Consider the following 26,611-nt stretch of genomic DNA (forward strand, 5'->3'; position numbering starts at 1 on the left):
AAATACGTTAAAAACATATATTTGGACAGAGCACAGAGAAATTGTATGATTGTGAAACTGCTGCGTTCATTTGTTGCAGCTTATGTGACAAACTGTTATGTTTTCATCATTTCCTTGGGAGTGATCACATTCACAATCATACGAACACCTAAATCTGGCAAGAAGGCAATCTCACTCACTGACCAGGTGCCCCAATTAGGTGCGTCGGTAAGAGACTCCTATCATATGACACACGTACTTTCACTACTGCCGTGTATGAGACACCAAACATGTTCTCCGGTGGAGGATTCGGTTGATTTGTCACCTTGTTAGCAGAAGTTTTCGGTTGCCATTCGAAAGCCACTTTATTTCGGCTGCTAATAGAGTAGTTGTGCAGAATCAACTGCCATTGTAGGTCACCTAGCTGTTGCAAACGGACGTGACAGCATAAAGTAAGACACAAATTTGAATAAGGCGAACAGCAGCAAAAAAAAAAAAAATGGAAGAAATTTGGCACAAGGGAGGTTTGAAAACGGTTCGTCCGCACGGTAGCCCAACACTGTCACCATATTTTGATCATTGCTCATTGGCTTTGTTCGGGGCGGACGTGTCATGACTCCAGTTCGAGATCAACGTTGATACATTCGCTCAGTTTTTTTCCTGCAGAGGGTAGCTTTTGACCGAACATACTGAGCTACCGTGCCGGTTCCACTTAACCACGACGCTATTTCTCTTCACGGCTGTCCTGTATTGCACTTACGTTCTTGGACCATTCAGTGTTTCTATTTTGCTATCTTTCACAGTCCAGTACACCTACTTCTAGTATTCATGCTCGAACTGCGTTCAGTTTGTGACGGGCTGTCCAACAGGCCCTCTACCCACTAAATCTGAGAGGGGTGCAATGGGGAGTTTGCCTCGTAAGAAACCGTCGTTCAACTCGATGGAGTGTTGATCAGTGCTTTGAAGATATTCGTTTGACCGTAACTAGTCGCTTGGAAACATTTATTACAGTAGGAAATGATGGAACCTTTACGTCATCCTTTGAACTCATTAAACTTACACAGCGGTATCCACGGACAATAGTTCCTATCTTCTGCTACCGTTCTGGAGTGGGATGTATAGGTACAAGACGACACCACCTATATAAATTTCAAAATCACAGACATGTGCCAGGCTGGCACGCGCTTGTGCAGCGGTGCAGCAGTGAGAGGCTGGTGCAAAGCGCTGCAGCAGTGCAGGCGAGGCAAGGCGGTGCGGCCCGTCGGCGGCTTGGGAGGTCTCGTTTACCTGCGGCCACTACCTGGAAGACGCACGGCGCCCGCTGGTTGCCGACCGCGTTGGTGGCCCAGCAGGCAAGCGTGCCGTAGTCCATATCGGAGACGGGGGTGTAGTTGAGGGAGGAGATGGCGCCGAGGCTGGTGTAGCGCGCCGGCGGCACCTCGGCCAGCTCGCCCGAGTTGTTGAAGGTCCAGTGGAAGGCGAGCGGCGCCGGGCTGGCGTCCACCTCGCAGCGCAGCGCCACCGTCTCGTGCTTCAGTGCGCCCAGCAGCTGCTCACGCTCGTCGCGGCACGTCGGCGCGTCTGCCCCAACACCACAACGGGTCTTGCATTACAGTCATATCTCTGCAGGCCATCGAGTCATTACCAGAGAGCAGCCTCGTATGCATTAAAATAAAAAAAGGCGTCAACTTACGGACTATAAGTGTCAGACATTATCGCTAAGATTTCATGAATATGTTCTACAATATACATTGAACGCCAAAGAAACAGGTATAGGCATGCGAATTCAGATACAGGCATATATGTTAACAGGCAGAATACGGCGCTGCGGTCGCAAGCGCCTATATAACAAGTGTCTGGGGCAGTTGTTGGATCGGTGACTGCTGCTACAATTATCAAGATTTAAGTGAGTTTGAGCGTGGTGTTATAGCCAGCACACGGGCTATGGGACACAGCATCTCCGGGGTAGCGATGAAGTGGGGATTTTCCGGTACGACTATTTCTGAGGCATCAAGCAATCACCAATTTAGTATTGGAGGGCAGCTTGGAGGGTAAAAATCGTAGAGGGAGACCAAGAGATGAATACACTAAACAGATTCAGAAGGATGTAAGTTACAGTAGGTACTGGGAGATGAAGAAGCTTGCACAGGATAGAGTAGCATGGAGAGCTGCATCAAACCAGTCTCAGGACTGAAGACCACAACAGCAACAACTGTGAATATCAGGAATCAGGTAAAATATCAAATTTCCGACATCGCTGCGGCCGGAAAAAGATCCTGTAAGAACGGGATCAACGACGATTGAAGAGAATCGCTCATCGTGACAGAAGTGTAGCCCTTCCGCAAATCGCTGCAGATTTCAGTGTTGGGCCATCAACAAGTGTCAACCTGCAAAAAATTCAATGAAACATCGTCCATATGGGCTTCATGAGCCGAAGGCCCACTCGTTTACCATTGATGACTGCACGACACAAACCTTTACGCCTCACCTGGGCCCGTCAACACCGACATCGGATTGTTGACCCCTGGAAATATGTTGCCTGTTCGGATGAGTTTCGTTTCAAATTTTATCGAATAGATAGGCGTGTACGGGTACAGAGACAATTTCATCCATTCATGGACCCTGCACGTCAGCACGGGACTGTTCTAGCTGGTGAAGGCTCTGTAATGGTGTAGGGCGTGTCAGTTGGAATGATATGGAATCCCTGATACGTCTAGATACGACTCTTACAGGTGACACTTACGTAAGCATCCTGTCTGACCACCTGCATCTATTCATGACAGTTGTGCCTTACGACGGACTTGGACAATTCCAGCAGGACAAAGCAATGCCCCACATGTGAGGAATTGCTACATTTTGGTTCCAGGAATACTCTTCTGAGTTTAAACACTTCCGCTGCCCACCAAATTCCCCAGACACGAACAATATTGAGCATATCTGGGATGCCTTGCACCGTGCTGTTCAGAAGAGATATCCACCGCCTCGTATTCTTACGGATTTATCGACAGCCCTGCGGAATACATGGTGTCAATTGCCTCCAACACTACTTCAGACATTAGTAGAGTTCTTTTCACTCCATGTTGTGGCACTTCTGCGTTCTCCCGGTACCCTACACAATATTAGGCCGGTGTACCAGCTTCTTTGGCTCTTCAGTGTAGGAAGTGTGTGTAAGTTGCATTTTCTCGGAGTATGATTATTTTCAAATTGTGTTGGGTATTTAGTTGTATGGCTACGTTCAAGTGGTGCAATAAGTCGGGAAGCTAAGTTGCTGCTAACTTGTGGGCCGATCTCAGCATCTGTTCAGAAATAATACCCAGAGCTGTACACAAACAGTACTTGCAGCGACGAGAGCATAGGTGGCAATGAGCATAGGAGACAACAGACTTCACTTATCGTACTAGCAAGACTGTCGACACTTTCAGTCGTAGCGGATCAGGCGACAGCAGCAGAAGTAAAGACAAACAAACGTAGAACACGTGATGAATATGAGTGGTGTTAATAGCATGTCTCTGGCATCCAACTAAATAGTAATTTGAGAAAACCTGACGGCAGTGGAAAATTTCTAGCCTTTAAACGAGCATTGCAGTCTTGGACCTTTATAGTCATCATGCACTGCGAACCTGCATTACTGCTCCTTTTATCCAGATTAAGGAAAACCATCGACTGCAGATGAACGCCACCACCGGCAGCTCATTGCGGGGTAGCGGTTCTTGGGTCACTGACAGACAATGAGACATCCCCAAGTCGCGGTCGTCCACCAGATTCAAAACAACATAAAATCCCTACCCCACATAAATTCCAAATCGAGTTAATTCTCCTCCGAATCCTCATATCTACAGCTAGGGAAATGATATGACGCAAGCTGTGGATAATTTAAATTTTGAAGCCGTAATAAAATAATTCTAGATTAGCTGTTACGTGAAAAACCAATTTGAAAGAAAAGAATTTGTCGTATTACAAGACATAGTTACGTTCTTCCAGCAGAACATTTTCATATTTGTGGGAAACTGTGCTAACTGTAGCGTACGCTGGTGGCAGGAAGAGTACGATCTCCATGGTAAATGATGCTGCTGAAAGCACGCAGCAGCAACCATCAGACCGCCGATATGCTATTGGCGTGTCGACTGCTGCGTGTTACCACGATAACCTGCGTGACTCAGAACAACGTGCCAAGAAGCATCTGATCTCTGCCAGAAATTAAGGCAAGTTACGAGATGTGATCGAAAAGTAATGGGAATTTTTTTTCTTACAGAATCTCAATTTATTTATCAGCATCAATTTTGTTCGAAGTAATCAAACTCAGATGTAATACATTCGTGCCAGCGCTATTTCCAGTCTTGAAATCTCTTTGGAACTCACTTTTCGTTATGGTGCTCAGTTACTTCAGCGGTTCTGTTTTTATCTCATCAATGGTGGAAAAAGTACGTCCTTTCACCGTTCCCTTAGCCTCGGGAGTACAAAGAAGTCGCAGGGGGTTATGTCCGGCGAACACGGTGGCTGAGACAATACAATGGTTTTGATTTTTGTAAAAAGATCGCAAACAAGCATCGAGGAGTGAGCGGGACAATTGCCGTGACGCAATTTCCACGAGAGGCTTTGCCACACTTATGGTCATTTTCTTCACATTTCTTCACGCAAAAGGCGCATTTCTTCCAGGTAGTATATAATAACAAGGCAGGTACTCAGGATGGACTACCCCAGTGTAACTGAAGAAAACAGTGAGAAGAACCTTCAGATGTGATGGAACTTGAGATTTATTAATTAATTTATTTATTTATTTATTTTGGCTCTTCAAGCAGTTTCCATTGTGACGGCTGGGTCACGGTTTCAACGTCATACCCATAGAACCAAATTTTGTCACCCGTTATAATCTTCTTTAGAAGTTCTGGATCGTTGTCGACTTCACTGAGCAGTTCCTGAGCAATGTCTATGGGACGTCGTTCTTGGTTGAAATCAAACATTTTCGAAGTAAACTTTGTTCCTATACGTTCTATGCCCAAAAAATTCAAAAATATTGGTTGGAATGAGCCCAAGGATATGCCGACATCATCAGCAAGCTCTCTGAATGGTAATTTGGGGATTTTTCAAAACCATTTTCTTTACTTCTTCAACATTGGCATCAGTAATTGAGGTGCTAGGGAGTCCGAAATGGCTCAAATGGCTGTAAGTACTATGGGACTTAACATCGGAGGTCATCAGTCCCCTAAACTTGGAACTACTTGAACCTAAGTAACCTAAGGGCATCACAAACATCCATGCCCGAGGTAGACTTCGAACCTGCGATCGTAGCAGCCGCATGGTTCCCGACAGAAGCGCCTAGAACCGCTCGGCCACCGCTGTCGGCGCGAGGGAGTCCAGAGCGATCGTCGTCTTTAACGTCTTCTCGACCTACTTTGAAACTTTATACCATTCGTAAGCGTTTTGTCTTACTCATATTAGATTCAACAAAAGCCACAGGCGAAATTTCGAATGCGGTGCTGAACTTTATTCCATTTTTCAAGCAAATTTTAATGCACATTCTTTGACACACCATTTTTGAAAGCAAAAATTCAACGTTTACTCGAGAACATGTATTATCTTTTCGACTGTCGACAGGAAACAAAATATTCAAAACGGCAGAAAATGCAAGCATATATCAGGAACATGTATACCAACAGGATTTTTTTGTTTTTTTGTATAAGGCCAGCGAAATTGAAAAATTTCCCTTACTTTTTGATCACATCTCGTAACGTCAGTGGGAGTTGTGTGTTCACGTCACGACACCTTTCGTGAGTCAGGTAACCGTCATTTATGTCATAAACTTTGCTTAATTATTACAAACATTTTAGAATATTATCTTCTATGAACTGGTAGCGAACAAACATTTATACTTCTACAGTGACAGAAGTAGTCTTTTCTGTACGACGTCAGCCGGCCGGAGTGGCCAAACGGTTATAGGCGCCACAGTCCGGAACCGCGCGACCGCCATGGTCGCAGGTTCGAATCCTGCCTCGGGCATGGATGTGTGTGATGTCCTTAAGTTAGTTAGGTTTAAGTAGTTCTAAGTTCTAGGGGACTGATGACCTCAGACGTTAAGTCCCATAGTGCTCAGAGCCATTTGAACCATTTTTGTACGACGTCTGTTTACACCTGGACCAGACCAGAACTATACAGAATTAAGGAATTTCGGAGTTTAACTTTCCGCCGACGACAAGATCATTAAAAACTGCATACAAGCTTCGGTTTGGAAGGATATGAAAGGAAATCAGCATTTTACATCTAACAAAAAATATTCCGATATTTATCTCGAGCGATTTGAGGAAGCAACGGAAGGCCAATGTTGGGAAATACTAGCAAAGGTATGAAGGTTCGAAATACGATTCGAGTATATAAACAACTGCCTCACTTAGTACGACAGAAGCACTCGAGTTCATGGCCGGCCGAGGTGGCCGTGCGATTAAAGGCGCTGCAGTCTGGAACCGCAAGACCGCTACGGTCGCAGGTTCGAATCCTGCCTCGGGCATGGATGTTTGTGATGTCCTTAGGTTAGTTAGGTTTAACTAGTTCTAAGTTCTAGGGGACTAATGACCTCAGCAGTTGAGTCCCATAGTGCTCAGAGCCATTTTTGAGTTCATGAGAAGAATTACTACTGCAGCATTACTTGATAAGTCTTGCACTGATGCTGACTTAGTATAGGGCTTGGGACGGCTAGTATTAATATTTTATAAATTTACTAGCTCAGAAACCCGGCATTGCCCTGATATTCATTTTGACAATTTTCTATTATGAATAGAAACAAAAGATAAACTGTGTTCGTAGTGTAATATCGAAACAATTTCCTTTCCATGTATTCGCGACAACACCTTTGAAATTATGAAACAGTCGTAAAAAGAAATGTGAATAATGTACAAATATATAAGTACAGTATCCTAATTAAGAAGCGCAGTATTTCTGTACGCTGGACGCAGCTGTTTCGCGAATGTACAACTCGATTTTACAAATATCTCTTTGGCAATGCCACATCACAGCTCTACAGACGGCTAGATTTCCTCAAGTTAACTGGACTGTAGGAGTGGCTTATTAGTAAAGGAAAAATTTGTTCTAACTCCATGCATGATGCGACAGTTTTTCACGCATCTCATTGTTCATGACGTCTCCTGAACTATTTGTCGTAAAATGATATATTTGTATAGGTACATTCAGCAGTATCTATGAATATTGTCAGCGAAATACGTTCTGAATGAAGTTACTGACAAATAAGTAATAAATTTAAAAATCATGTATGACACTCCAGTTTTTCATGCGTCTCAGTGGTTATGACGTAGTATCTGTTGATCTGTGTGTGATAGAACGATGTAATTTTGTAGGTACATTGCGGCGCGTGTGGACATTGTCTGTAAAGATGTTGCGAATAGTGGTAAAGGAAGAGAAGAAATTAATTTAAACGTCATGAGGTTCCAATACACGAAGAAATGGACCCAACAGAAATTTGAAACACTAGGGAACTCAAGAAGAAAACATATTGTAATGAGAAAGATGAAAGATCCCGTTAACTAGTGTGTCTACGAGTTTGATAGGCTACCATTCTCCTCATAAAGCTACTCTGTGGTAAGCTACTGGAAAAGAAATATTCGGTGAGTAAAAGCCTTGCAATAATACACGCTGTATAAGATCCAAGTAAGAATATGAAATTGGCTATTATACGGGCAGAACTTTTTGCAGGTGCATATTTCTGTGCGGGACACGACGCAACTGTTGACAATCATTTTCCTTTCGTAGTACGAATCATTAGCTACTGAACGATTACAAGAACGCAAGTGCCCGTCGTGTTTCCCTATGTTTACACGATATTGTCTCATATTATGTAACTTTTGCTTGGGCACCGCTACTGATCTAAATCAACCATATACATGTTAAGCAGGTTCTACAAGGATATCCTTCGTAGAAGTCCGTCAGCGAAGAATGTGTGATGGCTGATGGACTTCTATTACGATGCCACTTAGTACACTTCTTAGAACTCAAATAGGTTAATGAGTCGAAAGACTTAACTACATGAAACATAGTTCAGGTTATGTCATACAAACTGTTTTGGCGATTCTAAGAGTAACCACTGATAGGGAGATACTACATTACGAGTGGCCTTCAGCCGAGCAGAGCCATTCTGATATAAGCATCCAGTATAATAAACGTGGTTTGACATGTCTGGATACATGTACAGTAGTACACTGCAGTAGTTGAGAGCATGGACGGTACTCCTGACCAGACTACTGTATTTGGACGACCGAACCCTGTGGACATTGATGACGTGCTTACGCCGATAGTAAAGATATGTGGTAAGGATACTTTTTAAATAGTGACTCGGCAAACGCAGGGTAATCTTAGAAACACGAGAATAATAGATCTGTGCCAGTCGTTGAAGGTGTCTGAATTTTACAGTATCCATTGTTGCTTTAGTGCCATAACGACGTCCCTGAACAGACCGCGCGCGTTTACCGCTACACATGCATGTGGACCACAAAGTCATTCTGTGGGGGTAACAGTCTTAGTTGGCAATAGATACATGTGGTAGAGGAAACGTGTTAGCGTCCTCGTAAGTGATTACTTAAACACGGGCAGAGTTACCTCGTCAGTACAATTAGTTAGTATCGTGTGTTACGTGGCAACAAGGTAAGAGGCTGATATCGAGAGTGGGTGGTTCCGGACGATTTGTGGGTACAGAATCTGTCACCGAAAGGATGTTTCAGCGGCACCGCCTCTGCATCATTAACCGTACACGCTGATTGGCGGTTCTCTGTAACTGCAGGTAGCCAAAGGTGCTCCTCTTTGGAGGGTCCGATTCTTAATGGACTAACTCTTCTCGTTTGGTTTCCTACTCACCGAGTGGAGCAAACTAATTTCAGATACCTCCACGCTTGTCGACCGGCAGATTATTCCTCCGCCGAATGACTTAAGACATGTCTTGACTATAGGCTGATGAACTCTAGGTACAGTCTAGAACAAAACTAGGCTTACTGAAATAGAAGACATGACAAATTTATTGTTGTGCTCTTTTTTCTGCAGCAAGTCACAAATATTCGGTCTTCAAATTCAGACTGCTCTTTATTGTTGGAGTGTGATACAAACTTAAGTTACAGACGCGTTTCGCGTTGCTTATTAAAATAAGCATCATTGAAATTTTTTGGAACAATAGATCGGATTTACATTGACACAGATTCGAAATAATTCAGATTGTAGCTTTCCCATGAATAAAATGTTGAGTGCAGTTGCATGTCCGTCCGATATAAATATGTTTTTCCGCTCGCCTGTTTACAGGCAGAGGGAGCAGTTTCACTTGACTAATGAAAAATCGGCACATATTCTCGTCTAAACGATTTGGATACTTAGTTTACATACTTGGTTGTTCCAAAAACCAAAAGATCACGACGTTAATATCCACCGATTTTTCGTAGCTGAAATGAAAAGGTATCCTTTGATCCATAACCGTAGAAGGAGAAACGCACATTTTGGTAGGACAGACGGGTAAATGAAAGCAACATTTGAAATACGACGTTTTTGAAATAATTATAAACTCCTGAGTGTTGTCATTTATCTAATCTGTGGTAATTTCAGATACACGTCATTTATACTTCTAGATACTACCTCAATTTAGGTTTCTGTTCTACGAGGCTATTACCCGTATGTAAACGTCTTTTACGTTCGTCTGGCGAATCTAACTTCGATACATACGATATGCCTATTTCATTATTACAGGGATATTCACCACAGCCGAAAACCATCGAACAACTATTGAAATCATGGCTCATTCCATACTGCCAGAATTAATTTGTTATGTACGTAAGTTCGTAAACTTAAAAGCAGGCACGTATTATGAGAGAGAAACAAAAACAAACGACCAAATGGTTCAAATGGCTCTAAGCACTATGGGACTTAACATCTGAGGTCATCCGTCCCCTAGACTTAGAACTTCTTAAACCTAACTAACGTAAGGACATCACAAACTTCCGTGCCCGAGGCAGGATTCGAACCTACGAGCAGCGCGGTTCCGGACTGAAGCGCCTAGAACCGCTCGTCCACCGCGGCCGGCTAACGAACGAACAGGTAGTATGAAGTTGAATATTTCTGATTGAGGAATATACCGCTTAAAAGAAAGAAAAAGAGAAAAAAACTGCTTTGCAGTGGAATAGTCGTAAGTCAAAGGCAAGCAGACATAGTCGTTACGATAAGACTCAGGTGGTACCATAGTACATATAACTGAAACAAAAGCAGTACGCTACGAACAAAGGCGTAAAATCAGCAATGAAAGAGTTTTATACATAGTATAAAACAGAGGAGGCGTATTGAATTGTGGCAGGTATTCAAATGAAACTGTTACTGAACACGCTAAAGGCAGAATGAAAATAGTAAGCGCCTAATCGCTACGCCGGCTCTCATTGGTTACGGAGAAAATAAAATCATAAATGCATATTTAATCAAATTTAATTAGTATTACCGTTTTTGCGGCGCATGAGAGGTTATATAACGTGTTGTTGTACAGTTTATCTGTCGTTACTGAAGCTACAAGCGAAAATTACTTTTCTCTCTTGACATTAACGATACATTTTATTATAAACAACATGATAATCATTGATAATTAGTTGTGTTTTGGATGTAAACTCATACGTATATCATTTATTTATTGATCAATAAACCAATTAACTTTCTGTTTTTGCAAAAAGCTGTGGATATCTGTCGATGCTTTTTAAATTTAAAAGAGAAATATTGTATAAATTAATTAAATGAACCACAACAGAAACACACTTTGCGCCATGTAGAGTAAATCCTACATTTTAATGTCAGTGTACATGGAGAATTTATACGGATCACTTTCGAAAAATCACCACGAAAGAGAAGAGAATTAATGTTTGGAAAAACCCGTTGAGAGGATAGACTACAAAGTTTCCCTGTAGACAAACACAAATCGCTGACTGCCGTTGCAGCTAAACACAGGACTATAATTCATTATATCTGTGCATATGAACCAAAGACGCTAGAATAAGAAATAATTTCTGGCTACGCAAGAGTATCATCTCCTCGCTTTATCGTAATGCGTTACATCCTGCTTGCACCAAGTCAGTCCACCTGATATTCCATACATCCGTTGCGTAATTTTAAAGGCAGTATTTGGTATAACGTCTTGGAGCCTTAAACTGAGGACTGTCACCCAAGTAAAAAGAGATGTTCCTGCCACGATCACATACACTTATTCTGATTGTCATACTGACGCCATCACTTGGCTGCGTAGCGGATGATCACAAAAAGTCTGAAAAGCTTGTAAGCTTGTTACAGTGTAGGTCGTGCTGAGAATAATTGTTCAGATAAAAATTCGATATGTTGCGCCGTTTCCGAGTTAATTAACATTGAAGCCAGCCAATCAGGCCTTTGCGCCCGCAAATTCAAGCACCCCGCCACAAGCGACGTCGACAATGGGGCCGCTTGAATTACGCGCGCGACTACCTGATAAGTTAACTTCAATGCTAATTAACTCGAAAACGGCACAACGATCGATTTTTTTTCTTAATAGGTGTTTCTCAGCACAGCCTATCGTGCAGTAGTATTACAAACTTTGCAAACTGTTTGTGACTACACTATATATGTGAGTTTTTTATCTTGAGACAAAATATCTGAAAAATACGCTTGATTTTTGTCGTGTTTTTATGACACTGTGTCAGATTAATTTAATATCTGCTTAATACTTCAAACGCTGTTAACACCTGCTATCTTGTTTATTGGTTTGTACAGGGTTCCATATCTTCTATTGCCTACTCCAGTTATATACCGGTTTAGTCTGGCACTGTACCGTTGCTTCTCGCGTTGGTTTGGTGGCTGTTGACCCGCCATGTCGTTTCTCCTGGATCCAGCGCACACACCACTGTGCTGCCTTTCAAGGATGGTACTTTCTTATTCTGTCTATGTGACAGTAGTGTAGCTGATCGCTGCCTGAGAAGACGTCCTACGTATTTCCAGTAAGCTTTTCTCGTGTTGAGGCTGTTTCCACGTTTAGGGTGCCGGTTCTTATTGAACTGCTCGCTATGAAACCCGGCATTGGCCCGCGGTTTGTTTACAGCTGTGTTTGGAATTTAATTTTGACTTACAAGGCTTCTCTCCATACATCACTTGAAAAGTATGATTGCGGCATAAATGAAGGGCTCATTTGCTTCTCTAATACGGGAGAGAGGCACTTAGAGCTGGCTGAGTCAAAAAACAGCTGACACTAAGATCCACGCCTGCAGCACTCAGTGTCTGGCCTTTTGCTTTGTTTACTACGAATTAAATACGTTCAAAGCGAAATGGCAAAGTCTTAGAAATAAGCCGGATTCAGGTTATAAAAATTGTAAAAACTTGCTCACCTGCGTCCCTTCCTGTCAAAATTTCTTCTTCTATGATGTTACACTGAAGAGACGTAAATTGAAGCCTCTGTGAGCGAAGAGTTCCGATGAGCGAGATAATGCATTACGATCTCGACCACAGTTACGTTGCACCTCTCTTTTGGAAGGAGTTTCCCAAGACCGAATTAAAGCCTGTTGTTTTCGAGGCACAAGTCTCGTCTCTCACGTTGCACCTCTCTTTTGGAAGGAGTTTCCCAAGACCGAATTAAAGCCTGTTGTTTTCGAGGCACAAGTCTCGTCTCTCACGATCATCAATGGATTCTAGAGACAGCGCAGTACCAGGCTTTTAGCCGATCTGGTCTATTCACAAAGACTCCGCCGCTTTCTATGAATTTTTGTATGCAAACAAAACGATGTCAAAATATTTAGGGCAGGTAACCAAGTCACAAAGCAAATTTAATAAATTCGTTTCTCCTAGCACAGAAAATACAGAAAACCAATAGAAAACAAAGCAACGTCGTTAAGTTTGTAATGCATGAATGAAATCAGTAAAGCCACATAAAACTGAAGTGATATCAGGTGTTCCCCAGGGATGCGTCCTGGGACCTCTGCTGTTCCTGATCTATATAAATGACCTGAGTGACAATCTGAGCAGTTCTCTTAGGTTGTTCGCAGATGATGCTGTAATTTACCGTCTAGTAAGGTCATCCGATGACCAGTATCAGTTGCAAAGCGATTTAGAAAAGATTGCTGTATGGTGTGGCAGGTGGCAGTTGTCGCTAAATAACGAAAAGTGTGAGGTGATCCACATGAGTTCCAAAAGAAATCCGTTAGAATTCGATTACTCGATAAATAGTACAATTCTCAAGGCTGTCAATTCAACTAAGTACCTGGGTGTTAAAATTACGAACAACTTCAGTTGGAAAGACCACATAGATAATATTGTGGGGAAGGCGATCCAAAGTTGCGTTTCATTGGCAGGACACTTAGAAGATGTAACAAGTCCACTAAAGAGACAGCTTACACTACATTCGTTCGTCCTCTGTTAGAATATTGTTGCCCGGTGTGGGATCCTTACCAGGTGGGACTGACGGAGGACATCGAAAGGGTGTAAAAAAGGGCAGCTAGTTTTGTAATATCACGTAATAGGGGAGAGAGTGTGGCAGATATGATACGCGAGCTGGGATGGAAGTCATTAAAGCAAAGATTTTTTCGTCGCGGCGAGATCTATTTACGAAATTTCAGTCACCAACTTTGTCTTCCGAATGCGAAAATATTTTGTTGAGCCCAACCTACATAGGTAGGAATGTTCATCAAAATAAAATAAGAGAAATCAGAGCTCGAACAGAAAGGTTTAGGTGTTCGTTTTTCCCGCGCGCTGTTCGGGAGTGGAATGGTAGAGAGATAGTATGATTGTGGTTCGATGAACCCTCTGCCAAGCACTTAAATGTGAATTGCAGAGTAGTCATGTAGATGTAGATGTAGATATACTACCCAACGAAATTCGCTATTTGTTTGTATTCGTACAGATAAGATAATCTAACAGCGCCATATGTTGGTTCTTTGATGGACTAAGAAACTAACGGCGTCCCTATTAGTTCTTTGGTATACTACGCCGTGATTCTCAAACAGCCGAACTACTAAGCTGAGCAGGTGATTTCATATAAAACTTTAAATTATGATCTCTTTTCCTCCGAGTTACGATTCTGGTGAAATAAAGTGTATATGTTGCCCCAAGATACACTGAAGTTGACTGTGACAACCCCCTGAAAATTCGTCTGGCAGTTTGGGAGATTAGCGTGTTCACACAGACAAAAAGAAAGACACCACGGTTTTAAATAAAACTTTAAATTATGATGTCTTTCTTTTATGACCTGATTTTGATGAAATAAAGCATAAACGCTGCCCCAAACTACGTTCAAGCTGCTTGTGAAAATTCCATGGAAATTCGTGTAGTAGGTTTGGAGTTTGTCGTGTTCAAACAGACCGACATGATGGTTTTACAGTTACATTATTAGTACAGAACAGACTCTTGTTTCTAGATCTACGTCTTCCGCTGCCTACTTTATTCATGACAGTTGCGTGCTTTGTGATGGCAGTTTTGTGTTGGAAGATAGGAGACTTCCATTATTTACCCTTACGGAGTTTTGAAGGACATTATATATTGAAAGGACAGTATACCTCACATGTCAGTCAGAGTTACGTCACTCCGCTGTTTTGTTAAGATTGTTCTGATTATGGTTATTGTATCTTCTGTAGGTCAAAGTTTGTTATCTGAAGATGTGACTATAATGTCATCAGACTAGTCGTGATTAATGAATTGTTTTGACGCAGATTTCTATGGTTTCATCGATTGAAACGTATCATCACAGTTGTTGTCGTTCTACACACCTAGTGATTTGTAACTTACAAGGTTTGTAATTGACTACTTATTTCTAATGAATAATTCTTCTATGGGACAGAAATAAATGTTAGGGAGAAAAGAAACTTGACATTAGCAACACTTTTGCTATCTGTCACACGTTTTACTGCCATTGGCACATTGTCAAAGAGCTGCGTGGTCGCGGCTTGTGAGTTCTATACAGAACCATTGTGCCTCGACTCTCTCTAAAGTTCACAGACAGCATCTCCTATCCTTTTTGAAATCAACGAAATACATAACACCATAAGTTGTCTCCGAGGTAATAGCTGTAGGTAACATGTTTAACTACGGACGTAAGGTTTCCGACATTTTCAGTACAAGAAACTGTGCTAAAAATGACGCGTTTTGAAGAGATCATTTATGTGGTCTATGACTTAATCTGCATTTTTTTTGTAATACGCAACTATAAAAAAAGCACCAATTGCGGCACACTAGCTTCGTTGCATGATTAGTTTTTCATGATTTCGGTTCTGAACTGGAGACATTTAATGGTTTTCGTTTGTATTCTGTCCGCGGTATTTATGAGTTCTCGTGACGAAACAGTGAAGTTTCCGAGACGTCAGAGATTCTGTGCTGTAACTGGCTGACAGAAGCAAACGGAGCAGCCGCCTTGTTGATTTCAGTATTTGCGAAACCAATGTGCCGGAATTAGTGGTTTTCATGCTTATGATTGTTTATCACGAAAATATGTACTGTAAGTGAAATATAGCATTAAATATCTCACGAAAATGCTTCATTTTTACTACAGCTTGTTGCGGTAAAGTGCTGGAAAAGTGACGTCGTTGGGTAAACATATTACCAATTTACATTGTGCTGTTTTCAAATTACGGTATTTTTCACTTATTCACAAGAAAATAATTCTCACAAGAACTGTGACACAATATTCTCACAAAAAGGAACTTTCAGTACCTCACTTTACCCTGTAGTCGTCATTAGCAAGAAAGAAATTTCTTAGCGACTGAAAATAATGATACATATTTGTGATTTTATTTTCTCTAATTGTTTATGAAGCTCTAGCTAGGAGTTGATACTTACGCAACCTTATTCTAGTGCACTCTAGAGAGACATTTACAATCTTACCATGCCTGCCTGAGAGCGGATAGGACTGCCAGTTCCTACCAAAACACTAATATTAAACGTAAATTAATGACGCTTCAAAGCATAACATGCATACACAGAGACAGAATTTAAGAGACTGAAGGTTTAACCATTTCGTTGGCTCAGCTTCGTTATAAGGGGCGGAACGTGAAAACTATGCAGAGCTTGGTTGGACGTAGTTAGCCTTCAGGACTGATCCTTCTGGAAGTGTATAAGAGCTGTGCTCTACAGAAGCTACTTCTCCAAATATTTATTACATCGACCTACTGACATTTAAACGTGTGGCCTTAAGGCTAGCTGCTACCTGCTCAAAAAACGTCATTCGATGTGAAACGTTCCCAAGAAAACCCCTGTCATTGTTGAAATATGTATGAGAAATATTCGAAATGCCTACTGATAATTTAAGTTCTGTAATATGTAATTAGAAAATATATTTGGGTGTATCATTTGAGGATGCTCCGTCTCATAGACGGTGGCTGTGTATTTTTACATGTCTTTGTTGCATACATCTTTTAACAGGTTTTGGGCATCGCCCATACAGCCAGCTTCCACAAAAAACAACAATTATCCGTTATATGCCTTTAAACTGAACTTGCGTAAACCAACATATTTACTGCATTTTCAGGTAAAAAAGCTTCCATAGGAATGGATGGGGCAGCCCCAGTTATACACTAGAGGAAAGTGCACATCACTTTCCCTTGTTCTCTCTTATTCTACAACCGTAATGGATTGGTGACTACAAATTTCCTTTAAGAATAAAAGTTCCATTTTTAATATTTTACGTTTCGTGCTCTACTTCAAAAAGGAGTGAATGCTGTCTGACGTCTGGTCCGTCGTAGAGTCGCTTTTTCAGTCAATTGCCAGGCGAGCTGGTGGTGAGATCTGGTGGTTTCCAAGCGGGAACAAATATCCTGTGAGACTGTGGTTAAGATTCACAATTACTGGAACCAGCAACTGCGAGGTGTTCCTGTGGCAACACCATCATGATTCTAATTACTTTATGTTGTGCAATACACAGTATTTACCTAAGCGAGCAGTTACTCCAAGACACTAACCTGTATTACATCACTGAATGAAATCATGCCAAATATAATAATTTTACTGATGTAAATGCCCATAACGTTGGCAGTTATTCTTATGGAAAATTAGCTGAAACCGAAAGTTTTAGCAGTTTTTCTGTATAGTTTCTATATGGTTTACGATTGCCATGAAAATTCACCCCCCCCCCCCCCTCACCGCCCCCAACAACTTACAAATTTCAACCATAATAATTAATAATTTTAAAGGTGTGCTGTCACACCAAAGACTGTTTAAGAATCTAAAAATATCCCTGTCACGTGATGCGTCAAAGAATTCCATTAGTACTATAGAGGTCATATTGGTCCCACAGAGACTTAGCAACAATATTGATATTTAAAACACTCATTTATTCTTCAGTCTCAGTTGGACATTTTTAAATAGATGATATATTTCGATCTCTCTGTATCATCTTCCAATGTACGTAGTTGATTCAGTAGCCGTCTTGTCTGCGTCAGAAACTTGCATCGGAGAACTGTGGTGGACGTTCTGACACAGACGAAGATGATCTATAGCGATCTAAAGTTATCATGTAATTAAAAATGTGCAACTGAGACTGAAGAATAAATGAGATTTGTTTTATATGGCATTACTTGTAATCTGGTAATTAGTAATTATTTTGCATAGAGCATAATTCAACCATCACTAACACTTGCCTTAGTAATCAGAAAAGAATGTTGTATACGCAGAAGAGACCTGAGATACCAGAAGATTTCAGACTGATTATATAATCGTACAACAGAGATTTAGGAACCAGATTTTAAATTATAAATATCTCCAGGGGCAAATGTGGACTATGACCACGATTTATGTAGTAGGTGAAAGGAAATACAAACTTTTAAGAAATTAGATTTAAAGGAAGTGCAGAATGGCAAAGCAGGAATGGCTAGAGGACAAACGTAAGGACATAGAATCATATTTCACAAGGGGGAAAGACAGACCCGCCTACAAGAAAATTAAAGAGGCCTTCGGGGAAAACCGAAACAGCTATATGAATATCAAGAGCTCAGTTGGCAAACCAGTCCTAAGCAAAGAACAGAAAGTTGAAACGTGGAAGGAGTGCATAGAGAATCTATACAAGGGAGATAAATGTGAAATCAGTATTATAGAAAGGAAAGTGGACGTTGATGGGAAATATGATGTTGAGAGAAGAATTTGCCAGAACTCTAAAAGATCTAAGTCGGAATAAGGGCCCGGGGATAGACGATATTCCATTAGAATTACTGATAGCCTTGGGAAAGCCAGCCATAACAAAACTATTCCACCTGGTGTGCAAGATGTATGGAACATACGAAATAACCTCAGGCTTCAAGAAAAATGTCGTAATTCCAATTCCAAAGAAAGCATTTTCTGACAGGTGTGAAAATGTCGAATTTAACTAGTCATGGTTGCAAAATACTAACACTAATTCCTTACAGAAGAATGGAAAAACTGTTATAAGTTGACATCAGGGGTGATAAGTTTGGATTCTGCAGAAATGTATGAGCACGTGAGGCAATGCTGACCCTTCGACTTATTTTAGAAGATTGGTTAAGGAAAGACAAACCTACGTTTATATCATTTGTAGACATACAATGCTGACTGGAACACTTTCTTTGAAATTCTGAAGGTAGCAAGGGTAAAACGCAAGGAGCGAAAGGCTATTCACAACTTCTACATAAAACAAATGGCCGTTATGAAAGTCGAGGGGCATGAAACGGAAGCAGTGGTAGAGAAGCGAGTAAGACAGTGTCGTTGCCTATCCCAGAAGTTATTCAATATGTACACTGAACAAGCAGTAAAGGAAACCTAAGAAAAAAACTGGAGGATAAATTAAAGTTCAGGGAGAAGAAATAAAAACTTGAAGCTTTGCTGATGACATTGTAATTCTCTCATAAACAGAAATGGACTTGGAAGAGCTGTTGAAAAGAATGGACAGTGTCTTGAAAGGACGATATAAGATGAACATCAACACAGGCAAACAAGGATAATGAAATATAGTCGAATTACACCAGGTAAGGTCAAGGAAATTAGGTACAGGAAAGGAGACACTTAAAGCAGCAGATGAGTTTGATATTTGGGCAGCTAAGTAAATGATGAGGGCCGAGGTAGGGGGATATAAAATGTAAACTAACAATGGTAAGAATAGCATTGCTGAAGAAGAGAAATATGTTAACATCGAATATACACTCCTGGAAATGGAAAAAAGAACACATTGACACCAGTGTGTCAGACCCACCATACTTGCTCCGGACACTGCGAGAGGGCTGTACAAGCAATGATCACACGCACGGCACAGCGGACACACCAGGAACCGCGGTGTTGGCCGTCGAATGGCGCTAGCTGCGCAGCATTTGTGCACCGCCGCCGTCAGTGTCAGCCAGTTTGCCGTGGCATACGGAGCTCCATCGCAGTCTTTAACACTGGTAGCATGCCGCGACAGCGTGGACGTGAACCGTATGTGCAGTTGACGGACTTTGAGCGAGGGCGTATAGTGGGCATGCGGGAGGCCGGGTGGGCGTACCGCCGAATTGCTCAACACGTGGGGCGTGAGGTCTCCACAGTACATCGATGTTGTCGCCAGTGGTCGGCGGAAGGTGCACGTGCCCGTCGACCTGGGACCGGACCGCAGCGACGCAAGGATGCACGCCAAGACCGTAGGATCCTACGCAGTGCCGTAGGGGACCGCACCGCCACTTCCCAGCAAATTAGGGACACTGTTGCTCCTGGAGTATCGGCGAGGACCATTCGCAACCGTCTCCATGAAATTGGGCTACGGTCCCGCACACCGTTAGGCCGTCTTCCGCTCACGCCCCAACATCGTGCAGCCCGCCTCCAGTGGTGTCGCGACAGGCGTGAATGGAGGGACGAATGGAGACGTGTCGTCTTCAGCGATGAGAGTCGCTTCTGCCTTGGTGCCAATGATGGTCGTATGCATGTTTGGCGCCGTGCAGGTGAGCGCCACAATCAGGACTGCATACGACCGAGGCACACAGGGCCAACACCTGGCATCATGGTGTGGGGAGCGATCTCCTACACTGGCCGTACACCACTGGTGATCGTCGAGAGGACACTGAATAGTGCACGGTACATCCAAACCGTCATCGAACCCATCGTTCTACCATTCCTAGACCGGCAAGGGAACTTGCTGTTCCAACAGGACAATGCACGTCCGCATGTATCCCGTGCCACCCAACGTGCTCTAGAAGGTGTAAGTCAACTACCCTGGCCAGCCAGATCTCCGGATCTGTCCCCCATTGAGCATGTTTGGGACTGGATGAAGCGTCGTCTCACGCGGTCTGCACGTCCAGCACGAACGCTGGTCCAACTGAGGCGCCAGGTGGAAATGGCATGGCAAGCCGTTCCACAGGACTACATCCAGCATCTCTACGATCGTCTCCATGGGAGAATAGCAGCCTGCATTGCTGCGAAAGGTGGATATACACTGTACTAGTGCCGACATTGTGCATGCTCTGTTGCCTGTGTCTATGTGCCTGTGGTTCTGCCAGTGTGATCATGTGATGTATCTGACCCCAGGAATGTGTCAATAAAGTTTCCCCTTCCTGGGACAATGAATTCACGGTGTTCTTATTTCAATTTCCAGGAGTGTAGATGTAACTGTTAGGAAGTCTCTCACGTAGGTACTTGACTAGTGTGTAGCCTTGTATGGAAGTGAAACATGGACGAAACCGGTTTAGGCAAAAAGAGAATACAAGCTTTCGAAATGTGATGCTACAGAAGACTGTTGAGGATGAGGTGGGTCTATCACGTAACAATGGCTAGGTACCGAATAAAACTGGGGAGACAAAAAATTTATGGCACAACTCGAGCACAAGAAGGCTTCGGTTGATAGGACATATTCTGAGATATCAATTTAGTATTGGCGGGACGTTTGGGCCATTAATGCCGTAGAGGAAGACCAAGAGATGAATACATTACGCAGATTCAGAAAGATGTAGGTTGCAGTAGTAGAGTAACATGAAGAGCTCTCTTTCTCTCTCTCTCTCTCCCCCTTTCCAACATAGTAGTTTTTTTAGTTACTTATGAGCGATACTGAATTAGAGGGATGAAGTTATAATTATTGACTCCGACAAAACCTCTATGTATCCCCAATTCAATGTAAGATTTTTTCCTAACATAGATGACTTGGCAGAAATTTTGGTAACAGAGTACAGTATTTGGCTGAAACTAAACTGGTCATCATTAGGGAAATGCCTATCTCCTTCGCATTCTGGAGGACAACGGTTCAATCCCGCGTCCGGCCGTCCTGATTTAGGTTTTCCGTGATTTCCCTAAATCGCTCCAGGCAAATGCCGGGATGGTTCCTTTGAAAGGTCACAGCCGACTTCCTTCCCCATCCTTCCCTAATCCGATGAGACCGATGACCTCGCTGTCTGGTCTCCTTCCCCAAACAACCCCCTCTCTAACCCCCTATCTCCTTCGAGGAAAGAGTTACGGGGTTATCACGTCAGTAATTTGCCGGAGGTGAGGCAAAATTTGGTAGCCCAAAGAAAGGACATGTGCGACTGTGTCCTGCGCAGAATTAGCGAGCCATTACCGGGAGCAAAACTCTGCCTTGGACTGCGTCCCGCGACTCGTCGTATTGACACCCTACCGCGTGAGGTGGCGCAGTCGTTAGCACGCGGGACTCGGATTCGGGAGGAAGACGGTTCGAACCCGCGTCCGGACATCCTTATTTAGGTTTCCCGTCATTTTCCTAAATCGCTTCAGGCAAATTTCGGGACGGTTCCTTTGGAAGGTCACGGCCAAAATGCTTCTCCATTCTTCTCTAATCCGATGGGACCAACGACCTCGCTGTTTGGTTCAAATGGCTCTAAGCACTATGGGACTTTTTAGGTCATCAGTCCCCTAGACTTAGAACTACTTAAACCTAACTAACCCACGGACATCACGCACATCCATGCCAGAGGCAGGATTCGAATCTGCGACCGCAGCAGCAGCGCGCTTGCAGACTGAAGTGCCTAGAACCGCACGGCCACAGCGGCCGGCTCGCTGTTTGGTCCCTTCCCAAACCAACCAACCAACTTGACAACCTAGAGAAGATTTAGGTAGTACTCTGTAAAAATTTGCCCCCTTCCGAGCATAACCTGTTAGCAACATATCATGGGAAACCCAAACTACAATCAACACCAACTTACCTGATGATGGTGGGCATTCGTGTTTTTGTGCGGTTGTGATCCACATCGTTCCACTGCCTTTCTTCGCCAGTTTGTCTCGCGGTCTTAGTGACACACCAACACTCAATGGTGTTCCGGTGGTTAATGAAACCATTTGATACGTCTGAGAAATGTAAAATTTTTTTACTGCTGCCTCGGATAGCTGGATTTCCACATGCTTACAACACTGAGAAACATTCTACTGATATTTCCATTCAAAATCGAAACCAGGCGATACAGGTAACCGTTGTGCGGTCATGTTCCTCTATGCTAACAAAATAGTAATTTCGTAAATTCATTTTTTCGAGACGATAAAATTTTTACCACAATTTGTATAAAAATGAAAGCGACACGTGCTGCATACATTTCACTCTGCTCACGCATTTGGAGAGGGAATAATCTCCAAGGGCACAGTGCAGGACTGGACTCTACGATACTGAAGAAGTAGCGTTCGCTTTGATTTATGCATACGTGCTCAGAAGCTCGACAGGAATGACCGCGCTGCGCTTCCGGTTTCGAGGCTGCAGAGGACAGCCGCATAAAGGCCGGCGCCGATGTCGTCCCTAGCTGTGGCGCCGCAAATCTGCGTGAGCGGACAAAGCCTTCCGCCGGGCGGAGGCAGGCGTCAGCTTGCGCCTCTCATCACTCCACGGACGCGGCCCTTCTCTCTCTCTCTCTCTCTCTCTCTCTCTCTCTCTCTCTCTCTCTCTCTTTCGCTCCCTCTCTCCCTCCGTCCCTTTGGTTCTCCACAGAGGCCCAACCGGATCCGCTGAGCGCTGCCATTAAAGATGGACAGCCGCGAAGAGAGCCCCGTAAATAATTAGGCGCGTCGGACCACCGCCGGCCGGGGAGGCGCGGCGTGGCGCGAGGCGATGGACAGCGCCGGCGCCCGGCGTCGCGGCGCCCGGGGACGACCGCTCCCGTCACGGTCTCTGTGCCGGCACAAAGCGGATCCGGCCGCCGCGTCCTAATCGCGCCACCGCGCGCCGGGTTGTCGGCTGCAGCCAGCTGCGCGGAATCTCTCGCCGGACGGCCACAGTTTCCAGTCAGCCGGGCGCTCTTTGCTTTCGAGCTGTGGGACTTCAGACTGCTTCACGCGCATCGTCTGGAACACTTACTCCGTGTTCGAAATACAATGCCTGACATCAAGAGACATGATCGGGTGTCAATGTAGCTCCACACACTTACAAACTAGTACAGTACACGCAAATTACACTACTGGCCATTAAAATTGGTACACCAAGAAGAAATGCAGATGATAAACGTCTATTCACTGGACAAATTTATTATACTAGAAATGACATGCGATTACATTTTCACGCAATTTGGGTGCATAGATCCTGAGAAATCAGTGCCCAGAACAACCAACTCTGGCCGTAATTACGGCCTTGATACTACTGGGCATTAAGTCAAACAGAGCTTGGATGGCGTGTACAGGTGCAGCTACCCATGCAGCCTCAACACGATACCACAGTTCATCAAGAGTAGTGATCGGTGTATTGTGACGAGCCAGTTGGTCGGCTACCATTGACCACACGTTTTCAACTGGTGAGACATCTGGAGTTTGTGCTGGCCAGGGCAGCATCGAACATTTCCTGTATCCAGAAAGGCCCGTACAGGACCTGCAACATGCGGTCGTGCATTATCCTGCTGAAATGTAGGGTTTCGCAGGGATCGAATGAAGGGTAGAACCACGGGTCGTAACACATCTGAAACGTAACGTTCACTGTTCAAAGCGCCGTCAATGCGAACAAGAGGTGACCGAGACGTGTAATGCATGGTACTTCATACCATCACGCTGGGTGATACGGCAGTATGGCAATGACGAATACATGCTTCCAATGTGCATTCACCGCGATGTCGCCAAACACAGATGCGACCTTCATTATGCTGTAAACAGAACCCGTATTCGTCCGAAAAAATGACGTTTTGCCATTCGTGCACCCAGATTCGTCGTTGAGTACACCATCGCAGGCGCTTCTGCCTGTGATGCAGTGTCAAGGGTAACCACAGCCATGGTCTCCGAGCTGATAGTCCATGCTGCTGCAAACGTCGCCGAACTGTTCGTGCAGATGGTTATTGTCTTGCAATCGTCCCCATCTGTTGACTCAGGGATTGAGACGTCGCTGCACGATCCGTTACAGTCATGCTGATAACATGCCTGTCATCTCGACCGATACGAGGCCGTTGGGATCCAGCAAGGCGTTGCGTATTTCCCTCCTGAACCCACCGATTCAATATTCAGCTAACATTCATCGGATCTCGACCAACGCGAGCAGCAATGTCGCAATACGATAAACCTCAATCGCGATAGGCTACGATCCGACCTTTATCAAAGTCGGAAACATGATGGTACGCATTTCTCCTCCTTACAAGGGGCATCACAACAACGTTTCACCAGGAAACGCCGGTCAACTGCTGTTTGTGTATGAGAAATCGGTTGTAAACTTTCCTCATGTCAGCACGTTGTAGGTGTCGCCACCGGCGCCAAACTTGTGTGAATGCTCTGAAAAGCTAATCATTTGCATATCACAGCATCTTCTTCCTGTCGGTTAAATTTGGTGTCTGTAGCACGTTACCTTCGTGGTGTAGCAATTGTAATGGCCAGTAGTGTACTAGAACTACAGTTGTCTGTGACAGAAGTGAGCGATAGTCCACTCGTTTTGCTCACCTTAGTTTTAACAGGCGCGGTACTGCGTACAGTGTCATACTGTGGGGCCAAAAACGGTTATATTGAGAAAAGTAAACATTGGTCGGAAATGAATATTTGCTGTGAGTCGTACTTACGAATCTTGTACCGTATAACAACAACGTAGCACACTTTAATTGTTCTAAATGCCGACCGTCAGTCTGAATGGGTGCATGGCAACGGCATATGAAATTCTGCCACACTCGCTCAAGAATCCCTGTTGTCTGTTTCACAGGGAGATTCGGCGCTTGGATCCTAGCAAGCAGGTGATTCGTTTCTCCTGGGGTTTCGTACACTAACGTCTTGACGTAAAAGTCCAGAGGTGTGAGATGCGGCGATCGCGGTGGCCGTGGGACAGGACTTCCTTTCGAAATCCAACGCTGAGGTAAGTGTTGGTCAGATGCTAGCGGACGTAAGCATCAAAGGTCCCTCGTACGCCACCGTGTTGGAACCACAGCCTTTTGTGGAAAGCAGGGGTACACTGTCTAAGAACTGTGGCAGCACATCTTGCAGGAACACCAGGCAATGTGGACCAGTCAAAGGGAAAGGAAGCAGATACGGCCCTATTAGCTGGTATTGCACAGAGACCGCCCATAAGTTGACAGGGAATCGTTGCTGATAGCGACCGGTGTGGATGGTGTGGGGCTGTCCTCACTCTAGAGATGGCTGTTACGGCTGTTAAAACACCATAACGGATGAATGAGACCTTATCCATGACCAACATAAATTGTACAGAGTTGTACTGTACAGCACTACGGTAGATATTCCGTTGACAGAACTGAACATGTGGCTAAAAATCCACTGGACGGTCCCAGTTCTTGCGAACGTTGTTTATGACAGGGGTGCAATCCCCAGTCCACCAGTACTCTTTGCAGTGAATCCTTCGAAGTGTGCTTTGCACGGACAAATTGAGTGTGCTTATTGTTGAGTGGTTGGCCATACGATCCAAAACCATCTCCTCAAAATTTGGTGTTCGGACATGTCTTTGGCGTTAACCTTCGCTATCTCTCTGTGACGTGAACGACCCCGTCACCTTAAGAGAGACGGAGACAAACTTCCTCCAGTTGGGCTGAAGTTCTTTGTGAAAGCGTACTCTGCACATTTGAGAAACATTTTGGGTACCAACTCCGTCCGCACCATACGTGAAATGCATGCCTGACCAATCTCGTGATGCATAACGTTCCGTCTTTGACTATGTGTCACGCATTGTACACAGTAATACAACTTACCATGAACCAGCACACACCTCTGCCATCAAAAATACTCAAGGACACTATACACAGCATAGCTCAAAGCACGTATCTAGTGCGACAGCCACATGCATCGCCCCAGCGCACGAACCTGTACCACATGCACATTTCTATGGCAGGTGTCAGTTGTCCTTTGCATCAGGAGCTCCTGATAATTCCACGGTGAGGTGTGTTTCTGTTCATGGTGCACGACACGTAGTCAAAGATTACTCCTCTCGACAATTGGCAGGCTTGTGTTTAATGTATGGTGCTGCAGCCCATAAAGCAGCACGAATGTGAAGAGGTGCTTTCCCAACACGCGTCATCTCTGCGGATACCAGATTAAGAGACACGTGGTCGTTCACGCTACAGACAGACAGCCAAGGTACCTGCCAAAGTCATGTCCGAACATCAGTGGCCGACCACCCAGAAACAAGCACACATCAAAATGCCCGTGAAATGCACAATTCGAAGGATACAGTGTTCAGAGTACTGATGGAAAATGTGTTACATCAATATCATAAAGAACATGTGGAAGCACTGGCACCAATGGATTTTGAGCTCCGCATTCAATTTTGTCACTGGGATATTCACTGCAGTGCTGTAGTACCGAACAT

General features: G+C 43.9%; 1 protein-coding gene across 4 annotated transcripts in view; it reads right to left on the reverse strand.

Annotated features, from left to right (window-relative positions):
• LOC124612849 (neural cell adhesion molecule 2) overlaps positions 1–26,611 on the reverse strand; it is a 609,158-nt gene that overhangs the window by 178,832 nt on the left and 403,715 nt on the right. For all 4 annotated transcript variants that reach the window (XR_006979578.1, XR_006979577.1, XM_047141276.1 and 1 more), the window contains exon 9: positions 1,267–1,560. Coding sequence is in view for 2 of the 4 variants with exons in the window: in XM_047141276.1 (XP_046997232.1) it covers positions 1,267–1,560 (294 nt within the window). In the remaining 2 variants the exon portion in view is untranslated. The remainder of the gene's footprint in view (positions 1–1,266; positions 1,561–26,611) is intronic.

This window comes from Schistocerca americana, chromosome 4 (genome assembly GCF_021461395.2).
Source record: "Schistocerca americana isolate TAMUIC-IGC-003095 chromosome 4, iqSchAmer2.1, whole genome shotgun sequence".
In the NCBI taxonomy this organism is placed as follows: domain Eukaryota; kingdom Metazoa; phylum Arthropoda; class Insecta; order Orthoptera; family Acrididae; genus Schistocerca; species Schistocerca americana.